General features: G+C 41.2%; 1 protein-coding gene across 2 annotated transcripts in view; it reads right to left on the bottom strand.

Moving 5' to 3' along the window:
* Positions 1 to 20965, bottom strand: part of VEPH1 (ventricular zone expressed PH domain containing 1) — a 256104-nt gene that overhangs the window by 12028 nt on the left and 223111 nt on the right. For both annotated transcript variants that reach the window (XM_008266390.5, XM_002716326.6), the window contains exon 12: positions 6516 to 6633. In XM_008266390.5, coding sequence (XP_008264612.3) covers positions 6516 to 6633 — 118 coding nt within the window. The remainder of the gene's footprint in view (positions 1 to 6515; positions 6634 to 20965) is intronic.

Raw genomic sequence — 20965 nt, 5'->3', positions numbered from 1 at the left:
GATCTGAAGCCAGGAGCCAGGAACTTCCTCTGGGTCTCCCATGTGGGTGCAAGGGCCCAAGCCCTTGGGCCATCTTCTACTGCTTTCCCAGGCCATAGCAGGAGCTGGATCGGAAGTGGAGCAGCTGGTCTCGAACCCGAGCCCACATGGGATGCTGGCGCTGCAGGCCAGGGCGTTAACCCGCTGCGCCACAGTGCAGGCCCCAATCTCATTTCTAATTTACTAATATGGGTAAATAAAAAATTATGATTACACTGAAAGGCGATGGCAAAAGCTCTTTTAAAATACAATAAGTGCTTTATTTCAAAAACTACATAAAACTTACAAAATATCAATGTCATCTTAAGCCTGTGTGGTGATGAGACCGATTTACTCAACGTTAGTCTGTTCATTCATCTTGACTCAGCTTGTTCCCCAGTACAAAAGGCCAGGTCTCCACACATGGAGATTTGTTTGTGGATATTCCAAGAGTGACTAATGTGTTACTGCAAATATCAGGCTTATCAGACACCTTAATCCTCAGTCCATACAAGATTGTTGGCCCGTTGTGGAAAGGTAGGAGAAAGTGGTGCTGGGTCAGTAATAGGGGTTGGCGCCTGCCAGTGTTAGGTTACTGATCTTAGCTTGTTTCCCATCAAATCTCACAGTTATTAGGGAGCTTCCTATGGGCGCTGGGTGCGGGCACACTGAAACATTTCTAGGATAGTATTGAAACTGTGTTTCCATGCATGCGGAAACCTTGTACATAACAATGTTTTCTTCTTTTAAAAGTTCATGTTCCAGAAGATGTTAGTTCAAGGTTTCAGTTTGGTGAGAGTTTTTTTGTTTGTTTGTTTTTGAGAAAGTATTATTTTTTAAAAGCTAACTGTTAATGTTGAATTTCAAAACAAATTCTATTTCCTTCTATAGTTACCCTATCAGCCACATGACTTAGAATTACTCAACCATTCATCTATTTGTCAAATGTTTCTTAAACACTACTTTGTGCCATGCCTGAGTAGGGCATACAAAGTGATTAATCTGTGGTTCTTCTTCCTGTGGTTTACTGTCTAGAGGAGGAGGTTGATGGCAACATGCCCTGTGCATGTAGGCAGATGAAAGAAAGCACAGAGGGGAGAGGAGTTTATTCTGCCTGGGGGGAGGGGGCATGTGTGTGTTTGAACAAGATAGAGAGGGAAAGAAAGAATGAGAGTATGTGGTGGATGTATGGGGGTGGGGTTTAGCAGAGAGAGGAATGTCAATGCCACTGAGATTGGAACAAAGATTTCAGACTAATAAATTGTCTAAGTTGATAAGTGTGTATTTGTTTTGTCATTGAATAATTCAAAATATTTTAAAACATTATCTGGGTTTTCAATTCTATGTAACCAACACATATTCAGTAGTTGCTAACAGTCTATAAATGTGAAAATGCAAAGTTATCCTACAAAACATTACACCGTCTTTGGTAGTCTAACAACATTTAAAATCCAACACTGCTTGAACGTCTGTGGTAGGACAGGAGACATATAAGACAAACTCAGCCACTGCATGAATCCAAATTAAGTCTTCTTCCTGTGAAATTTTATATTGAAATTAAATAGAAGATTTCCATCTTAAAGGACTCAGAAAGCTATTTGCGGCCTTATGGGCTAGGTCTTCCTGGAGGTCATTTAGGCCATTTCCTCATGAGAATTTGGAGCAGAAAGTCATCCAGCCCACGTGAACACTGCCAATGGTTTCTCCCACCTGAAGGCATCTCCTAACAGGGGATGCCTTTTTACTCTGACACCTTTCTGAAATCATCTCTGTTGCAGATGATGTAATGGACAGCATGCTCTTATAACATCAATCTTTGACGTCAAGTACTAAAGAGGAGTCTTGATAGAAAGCTGCCTGCTGAAGTCCTTGCATTTTCTTTTTGTACTCAAGGAGGCCTCCTACTGACAGTCATGTTCCAACTCTGAATGTCTGGTGACTTTGAGAGTAATTGCCCCAGGGATGGCTCAGATTTATAGAGCAGGGCCTGAGTGCCAAAAATCTAAGTTATTTTATTTTATTTTATTTTTTTGGTGTGTGTGTGAGGGTGTAAGAACAAAGGCATCCCGTGTGTTTTGAGAAACGAAGGAAAGTCATGACCTAGTTCTTCCTCCTACTTTTTAAAAATGTGACTGAATAGAGAGCCAGATGTGTACCAGGACAGCCCAGCTGAGTAACCCTGACAGTCAGCATATACTACGCAGAACCCAGACACAGGGGACTGATAAACAGGGTTTTCCAGAAATAAGTTCTATGCTACTTGCTCAATCGCTGTTCTCTCATTCATGAGGACTGATGGATCTACAATCACCACCATCAGACAAGTCTCCCTGCATTATTGCTTTATTACAATGACTGTATGATCTTCTACTCTGTATGTTTATCAAATGATTATCAAAAACAGAGTCAGCAATTGGAGCAATTGGAAATAGCTTCTACTATAATCATTTCCCTCATGTAATCATTTCCCACACATTATCATACCAAAATCCCTGTTCCTCTTCTAGCAGAATAAGTCTTCAAGAATGCAGATCACTTCTAAAATATTAAACTTGCTGTAGGCCTTTATAAGACATTATAACACTAAGGAATAATTATTCTTGGAATTTCCATTATCAATGTACTTAGATTTGCCTTAGAGTTTGAAATTTCATGTTCTGGAACCAGCCTGTCTGAGTTAAGAGCCTGGTTCTACCACTAGGTCCCTATGTGTGGGGAAAATTATCTTGTCTCTCTGTTTTTCTTTTCTTTTTTTTCTTTTTTTATTTTTTGACAGGCAGAGTGGACAGTGAGAGAGAGAGACAGAGAGAAAGGTCTTCCCTTTGCCGTTGGTTCACCCTCCAATGGCCGCCGCAACCAGCACGCTGCGGCTGGCGCACCGCGCTGATCCGGTGGCAGGAGCCAGGAGCCAGGTACTTTTCCTGGTCTCCCATGGGGTGCAGGACCCAAGCACCTGGGCCATCCTCCACTGCATTCCCGGGCCACAGCAGAGAGCTGGCCTGGAAGAGGGGCAACCGGGACAGAATCCGGCGCCCCGACCAGGACTAGAACCCAGTGTGCCGGCGCCGCTAGGCGGAGGATTAGCCTAGTGAGCCGCGGCGCCGGCCGTCTCTGTTTTTCAATTTTCTCATCTGTAAAATGGAGCCAGTGATGGTAGAAAATGAGAAAAATGCCTAGAAAGCTTAGTACTAGTAACTTCTGACTTTATCTGCACTTAACTGGATAAAAGGTTTTGCTGACCACAAGAAGTTAAATCTCGTGAATTTCCGTGTCCATGGTGGAGTTAATGGGAAGGTGGTGGTCTCACTTGCACCTGAAGAGGAAATGTATGTCAGGGACTGTGAGTCACGGATGTGCTGTTGGTTTCTGAAGAATCTTTTGGCATACTTTACGCATTGCTAAGAAGTATTTTATATTTTTGGATGTCATTCTTGATGTCTAATGAAATTTTAATACTATATTTCTTCTTATTCCAGAGACAGGAGACAGAAAGAGAGAGCTTCCAGCTACTGGTTAACTCCTAAATGTTTACAATAGCTGGAGGCTGAATCAGGCCAAAGCCAGGACTCAGGAACTTAGTCCAAGTCGCATGTGAGTGACAGGGATCCAAGTATCTGAGCCATTACCTGTGGCCTCCCAGGGCCCAGAATAGTAGGAACTTGGAATTAGGATCTAGAGCCAGAGCTTGAATCCAGGCACTCTGATGTGAGACATAGGTGCATCATTGCCATGTTGCCCACCATACTGCCTCATGTTTTGTTCCTCTTTCAGAGATGTTGGCCAGCATTTTCCCCTAAATACTGAATACTTGAAAATTTGAAATACTTGAAACATTAAAAAAAGAAAGTAATTATTGAATTATTTTTCTGTTGTTTTAAAAACATATCAAAAGTCCAGTTTCTTTGTTTTTCTGTCCTAGTCTCTAATGCTACTTCTTTAGGCCACTCCTTCCTGAGGCTGACAGGGGCACTGATGAAACCCAGCACAGTCCGCAGTCAGCAGTGGGCCCAGCAGAGTGAGATGCTGAGCAGGCCTGGAAGCAGATCCTTCGCTTCATGTGTGGTGACTTCTCTCAAGGAGGAGACAGCACCAACCTCTGCTTACCAGATTCACATGTGCTGGCCGTGGGATAGGGATGACTCTGACATGGTTCACAAAAAACTTGAAACAGCACATTTTAATGCTGAAGAGACATCTGACGACCACCTCTAAATATTATTCATTCACTCAATTAAAGTCATTTATCACACACTAAAAATACACAAGAAATACACTGGATTCTCATATACATCTTCAGGCCCTATCTGGATTGCAAATTTTCCTTAATGCAGAAACAATGACCCTTATTCATGTTTCTATCTCAAAGGTCAGCCTGTAGAGGATGCTCAACCAAAGAACTAAATGTGCATTGCATACATGAAAAATGGGTACAAGCCCTATGCCAGCTGTGCATGACCAATAATAAAATAAATATTCCTGTGTCTTGATCATCTTTAAACTTAGAATTTAAGCAGGACATGAATGCAAATACCAACCTCATGAATAATATATTTAGCAGAAGTGTTATGTTAGCCTTTCCCATCAATTAAATGTATGATTAATATGCTTATATAAAATCAGAAGATGAAATCAACAATATATATAAACTTTTCAGGGAGTGAAGGGTTTTTGCTGAAAATAACAGTTTAAAATAGGATTTCTGTGAGACTCAAACCCCCTTTCATGTAGTAAAAAGGAAATGAGCAAAGAAATCCAAACATGCTGAAGTTTTCAGGGCCAAACATTTTGACTCAATATGTTCTGCTATGAGACATTTGGCCTTGTGTGAATTTTTATTGCTATATGTTCTCAGTCTATATTTAACTGAGAAACGCAAATATGAAAGAATGAATGTGCAAAATGTTCTTTTCAAGCGCATGGCAGTGAATTTGAGAAAACATATATTAAAGGAACACTTTGTGTTTTTAACTTTGAGCTCCTTTGCTGAGGCCTCCCTCAGCCAGATACGATTAAATATTTATTGAACTAGGAGTCAGCTCACTGGGAGTGAAAACTCTTTAAGGACCTCTCAGAACCACCTAAGATAAGTACCTTGTTTCACTATGCTCTTAAATAAAGTTTCTTTTATGCTCTTTTTCCTCTGTGAAATCAGGTGTAATTAGAAAGGAGACATTCAATCCCCTAATTCCATATTTGCTTAAGTTAACTTTTTAAAAGTTGGGGTGTTCACTCTGGCAGTGACTCAGTGCAGAATCTATAATCAGCCAGCAATCTGTGCCTCCTGAAGGCTGGTGTCTTTAACTGCCGGCTTCTTGCAGCCATACCTTTTCCGTGGGGTAATGCATTTTAATTGATGCCTCTCTGCGAGGCCCTCATACATCCATCTGGCTAAATCAACACACTTCTTCCATTCAGCCTCCACATCTTGGCAGCTAACAGAGGACAGACTTGCCGCAATGGGTAATCTTTAAGATGCATCAAATCCCCAAAGTAAAAGACTGGGTAGAGGTGCTGCATGAATGGCTTTCCAGGGGGATGGCTCATCTACAAAGTCTTTGTGTTCAACAGGGCTTCACACTGCTCTCCCTAGGCCTGAACACAGTTCTTGGGCAGCACCAGCATCGAGAACTCTGTCCTCTCAAGCAGCAAATTAGTAAGGCAATATTCTTGGATAGAGGCTTAGTTTCAACCTAGCTCTACTGGTAGGATTGGGTCAAGTGTAATGAAGAGGCAGAATGGCAAAGATGGTGAATAGCATGGGTTCTCGAGTCAGATTTGGTTTCAATCCTGTGTGCCATTGGGCAGTCACCAAATCTCTCTGTGCCTCAGTTTCTCCACCAGTAGAACAGAGATAGTATCAGTCCTGCTTTAGATTACTTCAGGGTTGATTACATCAGACAAGGTAGTGGACGGGTTCAGCACAGGGCTTGGCGCCCACTCAGTAACAGCGATTGTTGTTTGGAAGGCTCCGTGGACCGGATTCCTTGGGCAGCAGAAAAGAAGGGTAAGGGTGAAGAGCTGCTCATGAGATTATTCCTCAAGTCATTCCTTATTCTTTAAATGTGCCACTGTTTACACAGTTCCATCATCAAGTGCCAGTGCAGAGGATAACTGTGAGCTAATATTGTCTGTGTGCTCTCTCACTCATTCAGTGTGGTCTCGTTTCTTCTAGGCTCTGGAACATCTCCTAATGCTTGTTTATTGGCTAACCCTTGGTGTCATTTGCATGCAATGCAAAAAGCTTTTCAGGGCAAAATGACTGGTCCTGTTTTCTTCATATTCATTTCTGGTTCTATGTTTCTCTCTCTTCCAATACCACCTCTTTGGTTGATATACCTTTCTCAGCATAAAGCAGAGGAGATGAGGAAAAACTCTATGCATTGTTGCACCTTGGAACATTAAGGCAAGAGGAAGGTCAACCCGAGCAGTGAGACTCATAGATGCCTGTAAACCCATGGGGCACAAATGGTTCCCAGCAGCAAGTGGGGGTCTCTCACCGGTTGCTTTCTCAGGGTTGTTGCACATGAAGCATTGCCATGCTCCTGCTGTTTCGCTGAAGGCAAACACATCAAAGAACCTCACTTCTTCCAGATGGAGCTGTACCTGGTCCAGATCCTGTTTCAGGAACACACAGCACAAAGAACATGAGCTGCTCCACCTGCTCCACAGCATTTTGAGACTAGGCAAAGGAGAATGTGGCATGAGGAAGGCCAATGCTCAGATTCAGTGCTGAGGACCAAGAGGGAGTATTGAAAAAAACTTCTCTTGGCCAACTTTGGAAAAGAGCAATCAGTTCAAACTCTCTCTGGGGAGTACTCAAACACAGAGAGAGCACAGGCCCCCGACGCAGAGGGCCAGGGGCAGGTGTCAGCTCAAAGTAGCCCAGGATGTTCTTGCATTTGGCAACAGCTCCAGAATATCTAAGAAGACATATCCTGGGCCTCAGTGTGGCTGAAGGAAATGCTGCTGGGAGATTTGTATTTTACTTACATTTTTATAAAATTAAGAACCAAATATTCATATCAAAATATTATTTTCATTAAGTTGGCTTTTGAGGGGCTGATGGAAAACAGGTCAGGTTTAATCCCTTAGCCATTGGCTCCAGCATGATTTTAGTCTTGATGCTTTATCTTAAAATTGTATACAAATTTTGCTTTCTATTCCATAATATAGCTATATTGGTCTTAATGGAAACTAATGTCTTAAATTACTTATCAATAAATTTGTTAACTTTTCTCTTCCAAATGGCTGAATAGGATTGACACACCAAGAAGACTGCCCACATCTTAGCTAACCTGTGGTGCCCTGCCAATGCGCTCCTGTCTCAGAGGCAGAGGAGAGAGGTTCCATTAGACTGTAAATGGATGGAAAATGATTAGCCTAACCAAATCAAATAGCTCCACTGTCCTCCTGAGGCTTTCCTATTATGTAAATAACTTGTATCCTTTGTTATAGGGTGGTCAGAATGGCATTGTTAAAAGGTTGCTCTTCATAAAGGAAATTCCATGTCCTTGCTACCCTTGCATGGAGCCAAGCGACTTCCATGTTTGTCCTCTACTGAGCTGTGATGTTACTTCCTTTATTCTGGCCCACACACTCTTACCTTCTCTACCTACATTAGCAGCTCTTGCTATTTCCAAGAGCTGAAAGGGGTAGATACTGTTTGCACTGCTCATGAGAGATATAAGTAGACAACAGCCAATTGGCTACCCAGATCCTACCCCAATGCTTCTGGCTCCCAGCTCTTCCTTTCTTGATGGAGGTGAGATATGTGCTGGACCACAAACTCCTTGAGAGCAGACACAAGTCTACTTTGTTCACAGTTTTATTCCAGTCTAGCCTGGTATCACCAATGGATTTATCATTGATTTGCAGGTGCAGGGCATATTCCCAATGAACTATATGAAAGATTATAGTGAAAATTTAAAGGGAATTCAATTTAGAGAGCATTTACGCTCACAGGAACATAAACACAATGAGGGCAGGGATTCTGTGTTGTTCTGTGTTGGCTGCTGTCACCGTAGCCCTGGGAAGTGCCTAACACACAGCAAGCATCACGTAACTATTTGTGAATAGGGAAAGGCATAAACTGGACCTGGGAATGAGTACTTTTCAGTATGTTCTACTAAGGCTATTATGGTTTGTGTTCTGAAATTGGACATTTGGAGACCCAAAACGCTGAATACAGCACTTTGTATTGCTAACATTTAATGACATATTACAGGCATTCCAGTAGGAACTGTATACACAGGAATGTTGTTTTAACAAAAGTGATTTCAAATGTGTTCATGGAAAAAAAAGAGACTTAAAAAAAGCATATTCCCCAAGATAAAGAAGAAGCACCTGGGAGTTTTGTAGGTTTCAAAGGATGAAGTCCATATTAAAATTTATGGGGAAAAAGCAGATGTTCATAAATATCAGTTTCAAAACTGTTAGGTCTCTGAAGTCTGTACATGGCCATTGGCATGCAGATCACTTCTCTGTCTCCCACACAATTAAGAATAAATTTTTCATTTGCCACTAACACTACTAGCAAACAAAGTACTTAAAATAATACTTACAGGTTCCTTTATTTTTCCTGCTCTGAGACCAGAAATGTCCCAGGTTGATGCATATATTCTGCATTTGTCTTGGCGAAAAATTACTTAAAAAGTTTAAGACAGATGGAAGGCTACACCCCAGTGTTCAAGTTCTGAAGCCAAAAGTAGGCTTACCTCTTCAGAGAATTCAGGTGTTATGCAAAAGGAACTGAGTGAAGAAAATAGATGGTAGTTCTACAAATTATTGAAGGTGGCAGCAACTTCGAGTAGAGAGACAGATGAAGACACACAGTTTCAAATATTTGTGAAAAATCAAAGCAAAATAAATCACAAAACAAGAACAACCAGTGATACCTCACTTTTTGAAATTTTGACCTCTTAAATGTTCTTGGGCTCATTATTTCTCTTTCCTACTGATCTTCTGGGTTTTTTATTTTCCCCAAGTCTTGTTCAAAAATTACTTTGTAGTCACTATTTTGTTTAAAGAGAAGAAAATGAAAGTTGATATGTTCAATTACAAGTTTTTTTTAAGACAGTGAGATTCCAGGGAGGGATGAAATAATTTATATTCATCTGTACATCACTACTTTGGTATTTTAGTTGTCATGAAATTGTGGCAGATAGAGCCCAGGGTAGCCTCCCCAAAATTTCCACCTCCTGTTGTTCATGTGTGTGTGTGTGTATATATATATATATATATATATATATATATATGATCTTCTCCCTTGGGAGTAGGGGGACCTATGGCTTGCTTCTAAGAGCATGTCAAAGGAGATGGGCTATTAATCCCATGGTTATTACACAGGCATGCATGCACACATACGTGCACACATGTATAAGGCCAATCTCACTAGCTGATATGTAGGGAGACTGTCCTGGCCTTGAGTAGACGATCTGCCATATCAGGACTGCAGGAGACTATGGGATCTAAAGGCAGCCTTCAGCTGGTAGCCAGTAAGAGGTCAAGGTATTCAGTCCTAAAACTGCAAATTAATGATTTCTGCCAACAACCTGAATGAGTCTGATTCCAGGTTCTCATAAGAACCTCTGGGTGAGAGCACAGCCCAGTCAGTACCTTGACTGCAGCTCTGGGAAACTGAGCAGAGGACTCCGCTAAGTCACAGCTGGAGTTCTGACTCTGAAGCTGGGCTGTGACACACACGTGGTTTTAAGTTGCCAGGTTTATGAAAACGTATATGCAGCGTTGAAAACTAATACTAGGATTGTGCCAGGAAGAAGAAGGGAAAGTGACGCCCTGTTGGCCAGCTCTCAATGAAGATGATGATTCTGTTTAGGAGAGTCACCTTCTCCTGGGTCTGCTCCAAAACAGGCCTCAGTCATGCTTAAAGAATATAGACGTTCAAATTATTTCTGATGGCTTAAATATATATATAATCATAGTAAGCATACACCAAGAAGGAGTTTTGTGATGAGTATCATTTAATTCCAATAAATTCAGTCACCAGAGACAAGATCTTTTTAAACAGTTGACTAAATGAGTGTTTTTCCCACTTTAGAAAAAAAGAGGGAGTAGAAATTTGGGAAACTATATAAAAAGTCTCTTGCTAAGCCTCTTAGGGGAAAAATAAGCCAGGCAGCCTGGAAAGATGTGAGGATATTTACAACATTATTTTGCTGACAAATGACAGCATGAGTCAACACAATGGATTCTGTGAAAGTGCATAGTGGCCTCTGGATCTTACAACATGGTCTATGGACTGCAAGAGGGTATTGTGAAGCAATTTTCCAGAAATCAGTGAAAGCATACATCTGGAAGAACTTTGGGTTCTGGCACATTCAAATTATGTCCTAAAGCTATTTGTGCACAGATACAAAAACACAGGATTGCCTCATGTGCTCTGTGTGCCTGTTGTTGATGCAATCAACTCTAGGCACACATTTCCAATATGTTTTAAGAAATGTAAACAAGACATTTTAAAACTCCTCAATGTCTTCACATAATAATAAGGACTTCATGACTATATAGGTTTTTCTACTGATATGGAGTCCAGGGTAGGATATAAACTTATTTGTGAATTATAATCAACAATTCATCCTTATATGCCGGTAGAGTGTCTTGTAAGAAATGTTGCTGTGCTGAATAAATAAGCTAGCAAAAGTGACTTGAAAAGAAGTAATTTTATTTTTCATGTCTTAGAACTTATGGAAACTGTTACTATTGAATTTGATTCACAGAACTCAGCTGTGGAGGAAGAGATGAACGAGATAGAGTCTTCATTCCAGGGATGTGAGAAGGTGGTTTGTTGGGCTGTTCACAGAGGGAGATCGGAGCACACCTTCATTGGGAGTGCTGTGATTGTGTTAGGCTTCTTCTGCTATGACTCTGGACTAGACTAAAGCTCCTTGCATGAAGAATGACGTCTGTATTATTTTGTAACTTTTAAAAACAGTATAGCACTTCGGGGCAGGTGTTTAGCCCAGCAGTTAAGCCATAGCTTGGGACACCGACATCCCGTATCTGAATGACTGGGTTCAAGCCATGACCCCACTTTCCAAGGCAGCCTCCTGCTAAGATGAGCCTGGGAGCCAGCAGGTGATGGCTCAAGTACCCGAGTGCCTGTAACCCATGCGGAAGACCTGGATTGCGTTTCAGGCTCCTAGCTTCAACAGAGCCTACCAGGTGAACCACCAGATCGATCTCTCTCTTACTTTTTCTTTCTGCTTTTCAAATGAATAAATTTTAAATTTGAAAATAATGTATCACTTTGCTCGTAGATGGTCAATGAATTGTTATAATTTTTTACTAATTGAGGTACATAGATCCTATCTCTAATTTATAACAGTAACATTTGGGTTTTCAATTTTCATGTCTGTTCAACTATGACCACTAAACCTCTTCAGAGCAGACTTATTTTTTAAAAGTATACCTACTGGGGCTGGAGCTGTGGTGTAGTGGGCTGAGCCTCCACCTGTGGTGCTGTCATCTTATTTGGGCACCAGTTTATGTCCCAGCTGCTCCTCCTCCAATCCAACTCTCTGCTTGTGGCCTAGCAAAACAGTGGGAGATGGCTCAAGTGCTTGGGTCCCTGCACCCACATGGGAGACGCTGAAGAAGCTCTGGCTCCTGACTTTGGATAGGTCTGGCTCTAGCTGTTGTGGCCATTTGGGGAGTGAACCAGAGGATGGAGAGCCTTTCTCTTTGTCTCTCCCCCTCTCTCTCTGTGGTTCTACCTCTCAAATAAATAAATAAAATCTAAAAAATAAAAAGCTTACCTACAATTTGATGCATATTACAGGAATTTATTTTAATTTTGTTACATAAGTTTTAAGAATAAAATGCTAGTAATTGAGGCATGATGTTTGTCTGAATCTGTCAGTACGGCACGCTGACTGCTTGTGTTCAGGTTTTCCAGATCATCAGTCCTCAGTGGGTATTGGCATTGGGAATGCCTGGCAGACTTGTTGCAACTGTCAGATACAGGTATCACCTCTGGATGCCTGACCCAAGTCTGCGGTCAGGCTGAGTCACTCCATTTTTAAATAAGCTCCCAAGTCATTATGGATGCATGAACTGGAAAATTAATCCTACACCCTTGGGAACAGATGTGGGGATGGCTGATCTGTGTCCATAAACTTGGGTCTGAGGAATTTGTTAATCTCCATGTGAATATGTTTACACTTTCCTGCAATACGTTACATTACATATAGCAGCATAAATAGTTGCAAGAATGAAATTTCCATTCTTAAAAATCAGAAATGTTATTATTCCAAATTGTGCAATATGGAAGAAAGTGATGAAGTGTGAATACTGAACTGGTTGGGCCTAATTTGAAACTTGGCAAAAGGTATGGTGTGTGGGGAGGGAGGTAGGCAACAGGTGGGAGACAGACACTAAGCAGAAGCAGCAAGGGAGCCAGCATGGAAGAACTCATAGTGTGTTTCACTCTTTAATGTGGATGGCACACATGTGCTATATGTCATTGGCTCTCATTTTTCTATTCCAAATTCATAAGGGGACTCCAGATACTTATGAATGTATGACATCAATGTGGCAAACTTCTCAAAATCACAATAGATTATTAAACAGGCTTAGCTGTTTGCTCTTTGAGGCTTGTAAGTTGGGACATTCTTTCTTGGAATTCATGGCAATTCTGACTATGGCTCTGGCTCTTAGTGGTTGGAAGAAATCACTTGATTCATTTCAAAGAGAAATTCTGAATAACATTTTAATTTAAGGACTAATAAATACAATAAAATATTTGATTTGGCTCAGAAAGTCAAATTTTTATGCTCAGCTAAGGATAATGAAAAACAATCCGAATACAGAATGCTGGCAGTTCAGATGATAAGAATTTAAGTAAGGCAGTTTATGGAAAAGCTCATGGAAAAGTATTGGTTGAGTAGTAAATAAAGGTAGCAAATTGGGTGAGGCTATATAACAAGCTTTATAAATGTTGATGAACCCACAAGTAACTTCTTTACAAATCCTGTTTCTTCTAAATTTCAGCCAACTAAAGCCAGCAAAATATTTTTATCAAAGTAGAAAAAAGGGTAAAAGACTACCAATGTTCAAAGTGTCCAGAAAACTTAAACATATTTACAATGGTGTCAGAATTAAAGTATAATTGCTAGAACTTTCAGCATGTAAGCCAGCATTGACATGCTCTTCTTTCAATTGGAAAGCAAGAACTTGCAGTGATTTTTTTTCATTGATAATCACCATCTACATTTAACAAACATGCATTGAGTGTCTACTATATGGCACTGGACCACAGGAGGTACTCATTTGGAGAGCACTCATTGGAGGTGCTTCCTTTCTCTTCCTTTGGGTATCAGATAGTAACAAAAACATGCTCAAACAGACAAACCCATACTCAGCTATATAGGTTATCTTGTTGGGGGCAAGGTCTTTCTCTTGTTTTCTTTTTTTTTTCTTTCATCCCTGATTTCATTCTCATTGGCACGCTGCTCTCCAGCTTACATATATCCAGATCTTCCAAAAATTCATGCAAATGCTTAGTAAGAAAAAGCTATGCATTGATTTCAATTTTTTTTGCAGCAAAACAAACTCATACCAACTTGTTATATAATATGTTTGAACATAACCTAGTTTGAGGCACTAAAAAGGATAAGACATCAGTTTGAAAAGAGCCCCTGTCAGAGCAACATGAATTCTGCTAAAATTGAAGCAAGACAAAGCACCAAATTTATGGTGAAGTTTTTGTTGAAGAATGGCAAAATCATTGATGCCTTATAAAACATTTATGGGGACAATATCCCAAAGAAATCAGCAGTTTACAAATGGATGACTCATTTTAAGAAAGGAAAAGATGAGGTTGAAGATGAAGCATGAAACAGCAAACCATCCACATGAATTTGCAAGGGAAGAAGGAAGACTGATGACTAACAATAGATACAGTAGCCAAGACCATAGATATCGCCTCTGGTTCAGTGTACACAATTCTGACTGCAAAATTAAACTGGAGCAAACTTTCTACTTCCTGGGTGCCAAAACTGTAGATCAGCTGCAGATGAGAGTAGAGCTTTCAATGGACATTAAATAAGTGAGATCTTGAAGTGTTTCTTCCAAGAATTATAAGAGGAAACATGGCTTTGCCAGGCATGATCCTAAAGACAAAGCATAATCAAAGTACCGGCTACCAAGAAGTCTAAGTGGTCCAATCAAACAAAGCAAAAGTGGGCTGGGAAAGGGCAAAGGTCATGGCAACAGTTTTTTGAGATGTTCAAGGCATATTTCTTGTTGCCTTTTTGGAGGGCTGAAGAATGTTAACGTCGACTTATTATGAGAGTGTTTTGAGAAAGTTAGCCAAAGTCTTAGCAGAAAAATGCCCAAGCAAGTGTTTCCAGGGAGTCCTTCTCCACCACTATAATGCTGTGGAACTCTTTATCAAATAAAGACAACTTGTGAGAAATTCAGTGGGAAATCATTAGACATCCAACTTACAGTTCTGATGAGGCTGCTTGGAACTTCTTTTTGTTTCCTAATCTTTAAATAAAGAATCTTCAGGAGCCAGTGATGTGGTGCAGTGGGTTAAGCCACTTCTTGCAAAGCTGGCATCCCATATTAAAGAACAGGTTTGAGTCCCAGCTGCTCCATTTATGATACAGCTCCCTGGGGAAGTAGTGTAAGATGACTGAAGTACTTAGATCTCTGCCTCCATGTGGGAAACCTGGATGGGGTTCTAGGCTCCTGGTTTGTCCTGGCCCAGCCATGGCCATTGCTGCCATTTTGGGGAGTGAACCAATGGAAGGAAATCGCTTTCTCTGTCTTTCCTTCTCTCTGTCAATCTGCTTTTCAAATAAAATTTTAAAAATGTTAAAAATATCTTTGAAAATCACTAATTTTCTTCTCTTAAGGGTGTAAAAAAGTAAACACTGCCATGATTAAACTCCCAGGATTCTCAGTTCTTTAGGGATGGACTGAATGGCAGGTATCATTGCTTACAAATGTCTTGGACTTGATGAAACTTATATTGATAAAATGAAGTTAAATTTAAAAAAATGTTTACCTTTTAATTCAATTTTCCACAAGCTTGTTGTTGTCCCCTCATATGAATATTCATTTTTTGGATTGGATTGAAGTCTTGGAAGAGAGCAATGTTCTTGGGGAGTATGCAGCAATATTACCACATTTCATCTAGTGGTGGGCACCAAGAATGTATTTACAGTAACCATGCAACAGTATCCTCATAAATGTCCCCTGTGTCTGGGAACATGAATATTTCTGTAATAATCATTAAGAGTAGAATTTCTAGGGTCAGTGTAGTGACACAGCACGTTAAGCTGCTGCATCCCATATTGGAGTGCCAGTTGGAGTCCTGGCTGCTCCTCTTCTGATGCAGCTGCCTGTTAATGTGTCTGAGAAGGCAGCAGAAGATGGATCCAGTACTTGGGCCCCTACAGCCATGTGGGACACCAGGATGGAATTCCTGACTCCTAGCTTCAGCCTGGCTCAGTGCTGACATTTGGGGAGTTAACCAGCAAATGGAAGAGTCAGTCTCTCTCTCTCTCTCCCTCTCCCACCCGCCACCCCGTGTGTGTGCATCCCTCTTTCTCTTTGATGTTCTGCATTCCAAATAAATAAATCTTTCTAAAATGTGGAATTGCTGAGTTGTAGAATATTGGTATAGGACCGTAGAGAAAATATTTTTGTGTCTCTGCAAAGTTGCAGTTTTCTGAATAAATTTTACTAAGACTTGGGAAGCTGAGCTAAAAGAGCAAGCTTTAGAAGAGCATTTGTGAGTAATTAGAAAGTGAAAGACCATATCTAGAGACATTATTTTCCTGGAGGTTTGTGCTTAGATCTCAAGGTGGGGATGAGATGGAGGATCTTGGAGACACCCATGGTTGTCAAGTTGGAGAGTTGTCTTCCATGTGGAGAGTGATTTCCACTCCAAAACATAAAATAAGAAACCAGACCCCTTACCAAGAAGCAAAGATTCTTCCCCTCTTCTTTCAGGAGGCAAGGGCTGGGATAGCTGTCCCTTCCCGGTGTAAAAACCCACATTCATATTTTCAGGGCTCCTTGCCTATGCAGCGTGGACCCTGATATAAGTAGGATGGCCCCTGGTTCTCATTGTGTTGTCCCAGGGCTAACAACAAAGGCAAAAGGGACCTGGAAGGTAATTTGCTATGAATAAACAGTGATCTACTGTGCTCCAGAAACCTTGTTTGCATGAGCTATTAGAAATTCAACATTGTGCATGCCCTATACTTCACAAGGTTCTGCCAAATTGGCTATCTGATTTACATTCCCACAAGCAAAGCATAAAGATTTCTTTTTCCACTTCACAATGGGAGGCCTCTCTGAATTTTCTGGAAGGATTACTGTCCAAGATTCTTTCTCATGTCTGAAATAGGCCACGTTATCGTGACCATCAGCAAAAGGGGTTGAGTTCATCAGGGTCTTCCTACAGTTTCTAGTGGCTTCTTAAATTATTGCTTCTTAACTGTGGGGAAAATAAACCACATCTCTGTAGAAAGTATTGTTTTTCCCTCCATTTTCATTGCCTTTTGCTGTTGAGAAGCATTCCAGGTTGTGCCAGATGAGATCGCCATTTTTATGTATAATTATTTTAACTTACAAATGCATGGCCAGGATCTAGTTTTATTTTAAGAGCTATCATTTTTGTTGATGTGCTTACTTGGAGTAGTTACAGGAGGGACAAAACTGACTTTATCAAGGACTTAGAAAGCATCACTTCCTATGATGTTGGCATTTTTGACATCTCCATTTAATCATTCAATAGATAGAGCAGACAGCTAAACATTACTGAAATAATAGTGGCTGGGGCAGATGTGCTAAGTAAGTTAACTCTTACTCAGTGGAGAAATGGATAAACTAAACTGTGGTCTGTTTACACAATAGAAAATTTTATAGATGCCAAAATAAATGAGCTAGCTCCACATGTATAAATAGATACATTGAAATATCATAACACTAAATGCAGGAAGCACATATATAAGCCCAAGAGGTAATTGCAAGATGATAACACAAAAGTGAAATTTTAAAGCAGTAGTGTAGAAACATTCCTGGAAATTGAAGACATCAGCCTCAGGAGAGTAGTTGCAATGTTTCTTTGAGTAAAGGGAGATATTTGAAGCAGATAGGGAAGAAATGTAAACATCTCTCCTATCATGTGGTGGGAATGGGTGTCGTACTTCTGTACTTCTCTGTTTATTAGCTATTTCATAATTTAATAAAAATAAGACAGAGAACACAGTTCATTGGGGCAAAAGAGACTGGCAGGGGTTTGAATCTGTGTGAAAGAAATGTTCTGTATGTGTGTGGCTTGTTGGTCCTGCTCAAGTCCCCTGAAGAGTGCCCTGAGTTATGGATGTCATACTGGCCTCCATGATGACAACCGTCCAAGGGCTACCTCTTTCTCCTGATATTTGCACTGATTCTTCCCACAGGGCTCTGTGTAAAAGTTCCTCTTAATCTAGCTCTTCAAACTTGGGTACAGGCATGACATACAAAGTGCCTGAAATATGTTTTTTTTTTTTCTTAATCAAAATCAACTTGAAGCATGCTGGCACCAAGTTCTATCTCAGGGAAGAATTATGGAATGGACTAAATGACAGAGGTGATACTTAGAAATGATATTGTTCCCCTGCCGAGTGGCATGGTGGAAAGAGTATGCATTTGGCTTCAGAAGATCAGAGTTTCAGTCCTGCTGCTGTCATTCTCTAACAGTTTCTGGAAAAATATCTTAGTTTTCCTCTGCTTCAAATGCACTTTTTAAATCGAAAAATGACTCTGATCCCTGAGCTGACTCATTCAGCAGGTTGTTGCTACAACTAATTCATGGATAACCACAGCACTTTGTAAACTGTAGAGAAATGACAGAAGTAGTGATAATGATGATGATTTGAATAAACCAAGGTAAGAAGCTCCTTCACATGCACAATAAATGTAGTTGGGCTTTTTTCTTCTTTCTTTTTGTCTCTTAGCTAGACACATGTATTTAAATTGCTCTGAAATGAATGGCTTATTTAAGAAACGTTGGTGATGCCTGGTGCCTGGGAAGCATATTTAGTTTTCTGAAACCCAGGACTGTACTTATCTGTCTGTTTTTGTTAGTCTGCTGTCAAACCTGGGAGCACGGGATGTAATGGGATGCAAACACAGAAGGATGTAATGCAAGGGGGACGTTTCAGAGGGAGTAGTGATGTGCACATGCTTGATGGGGTCGTAATGAGTCCTACAAATAGAGAAGCTCATAGAAATGTGCATGAACAATGAGATGTATCAGTGGCTAGGTGTCCTGATGCAGGCACTGAGGGGGCTCTGCTGAGATTTATAAATGGGAGCACTAAACTGCGAGGGTGGAAAGGGCAGGTTGTGAGAAGAAGCAAAATGAAAGGATGCAGCCCCGTGCACAAATGGAGGAGCTCATAACATGAGCAAGACGAGGATGGAGGAGATCAACGTGGGATGGCATCACAAAGTCTACAGATGGAGGGGTTATTGAGCTGTGCAGAAAGCAGGGAATACTGACAAGCATGAAAAGGAGGATTTCATACTCTGCATAAAGACATGGGCATAAGAAGATGTGAGGACTGAAAGGAGGAACAGAAAAAAGGGTGATGGGATGGGAACTAACAAGGTGGCCCCATGCAGCACTATAATGAGATGCCGAGGTGACAGGGTGCAATGAGGTGTGCCTACTTAAGGCATAGATGTGCACACAGGAGAATAATGAGGTGCCCAGGCCCTGATCAGAAACAGACCATAGCACTCAGTTGTACTAAAGAGGTGAAAAAAAATTCAGAGTAGAGCCACAAAGACATCTACATCCAGAAAAGAGGAGACTAAGCAGGTGGTTCACCTGCAACCTTGAGGCTTATGAAGTAATCATCTTATGGCTGCTGTTTCTAGGGCCCTTTCGCTGGGCCAGGTGCTCTGTAGCTTATTGCATCATCCCACTTTGCCTTCCTAACAGTGCTAGGAGGGAGGTGAGCTCATTCTCAGCTCGCAGATGAAGAGACTGAGCTGCAGTGAGGTGAACCCACTTGTTCGGGTTCCCAGTGCACGTTGGTGGTGGGGGATTGAATCCGAGCCAACACCGCTGGCTTCCAATGGCTTTGGCCTCTCTGATGGTGTAGTGTGAGAGTCAGTTGTGGCACCTCCTATCCCAGAACTACCAGGGGCACTTATCAAAGATGCAGAATCACAGCTCACCCAGCAAGTTCCATATACAAGGCCTGCTGGGGCCCCAGGACCTGGGATTTCTGACAAGCTCTCCCAGGGCCTCCTGCAGGCACAGAGCTCTGAGAGGCTGGGGTAGGTGGTGACAATAATGCTGCCCTCAACTCTGGGCAGACTATGAAGAAAGACACTGACAGTGTAGCATGAAGGATTTAGGTTAGTTATAAGAAGGACTGTTTATTGGTAGAAGGAATTACCAGACCTTAGAATGAGGCATCAGATAATTTCTATAGACTGATATTTACCAGAGATAGCTTTTTTTTTTTTTTTTAAAGAAAGACCCTTACTTTGATGATGTTTTCATTGTGGGCAAAAGAGTGGAATCTGTTAATGAACAACTCCCCGAGTCAATAGTGACAAATCAGTACCAATGTTACAGTGGTGGCTATTTCTTGCCAACTTTTAAAGGTCAGGAATTCTCTTAATTTAGTGACTGAAAAAATGGATCTACTCCAAATATTCTAGCCAGAAGTAGAAATATCTAGCCTCCCCCCACCCCTGGCTTTTGTCTTCTAGCTGGCATTTAAATCTGACATGTTTGAAGTGTTAAACGTTACTGTACTGTGAGAAACAGTTTTATAGTATAACAACCATGTTTATCCCCTCTTGCTTTGTGAATGCAATATGCCACACAGATTTGGAAATATATTTGCTGCAAGTGGTTTAAAAATGGGAGAAGGGGTCACTCATTGATAACAAGAGCCTTAAAAACATAGCATGGATGCTAAACGCTCCTGACTGCTGGTGACAGCGATCCCATGTTTGGTCTCGTGCTGCTTTGGCAGAGCTCTGTATGTCCCTCCATCACACAAGGAGGCCCTGAACCTAGACACTGGGAATTCAGGTCTTGACTAGGGATAGATGAGCTCCCTCGGCAGGCATGCCAAGGAGAATGAGTGGAAGCTCAACAACGAATTTGCTTCTTTGCAGTGAATGACGGGGCCATCTGTGTTCTAAGGACATGGTGAATGTTAGCTGCAAGTGATGCTATATTTATACATACATAGGCGATTGAGAAACTTGAGAGGAGGAAGCGTGCTCTTCCAGGGGTGAGAGGGATTGCAGCCTAAGACAAGGACCTCCATCCCGCTTGTGAGCTTAGTTAGGGAGAATAAAAAGAGCCTTCTCATAGCCAGCAGAGCTTCACGACTTAACCACTGGTGCCTTTGGACATTTCTAAAGCCAGGCCTGAGAAGATCTCTGAGGTCCTTCCATGGCTCTGGGAGTCAGTCTCCCAGGTGTGCATAGGGAACATGCAGGTCTGGGGTGTGTTGGGTGTCAGGGAACGTGCGGGTCAGGGGTGTGTTGGGTGTCTCACTGTCACTAAAGTGTCAGATTAGGTGCTGAGAGGAAGTAGAATAATTGGAAGTGTTTGGACCTACTCTTAAGGAATTTATCATTAATAAAGAGCTTACCTTTAGCTAGTATGATTAGAAAACAAAGGACTTAGATGGAGAATTATCTTCCTTTTCCAGTTTGTCGATGACTTGGCTTTTGTGATGTTTATACCAAGAGATCTGGTGTTTTAGAATTTTGCCATTCACCGGGCACTTAAATTTCTCTCTTTGCTTAGGCTGTTAATTTCCTCAGTGTTAGCCAATATGCGATATAATAGGACAAATACACTAAGCAGGAAATCTTGTCTGTGTCTGTGTAGACATCATTAGCATAATATTTTGTTTTCCTGTTTAGATCTTTACCATTGGCTTCAGAA

This window comes from Oryctolagus cuniculus, chromosome 4 (genome assembly GCF_051225735.1).
Source record: "Oryctolagus cuniculus isolate XC-2025 breed Fujian yellow rabbit chromosome 4, ASM5122573v1, whole genome shotgun sequence".
Lineage (NCBI taxonomy): Eukaryota > Metazoa > Chordata > Mammalia > Lagomorpha > Leporidae > Oryctolagus > Oryctolagus cuniculus.
The sequence above is the reverse complement of the archived record's forward strand: the minus strand, read 5'-3'. Positions and strand labels throughout refer to the sequence as shown.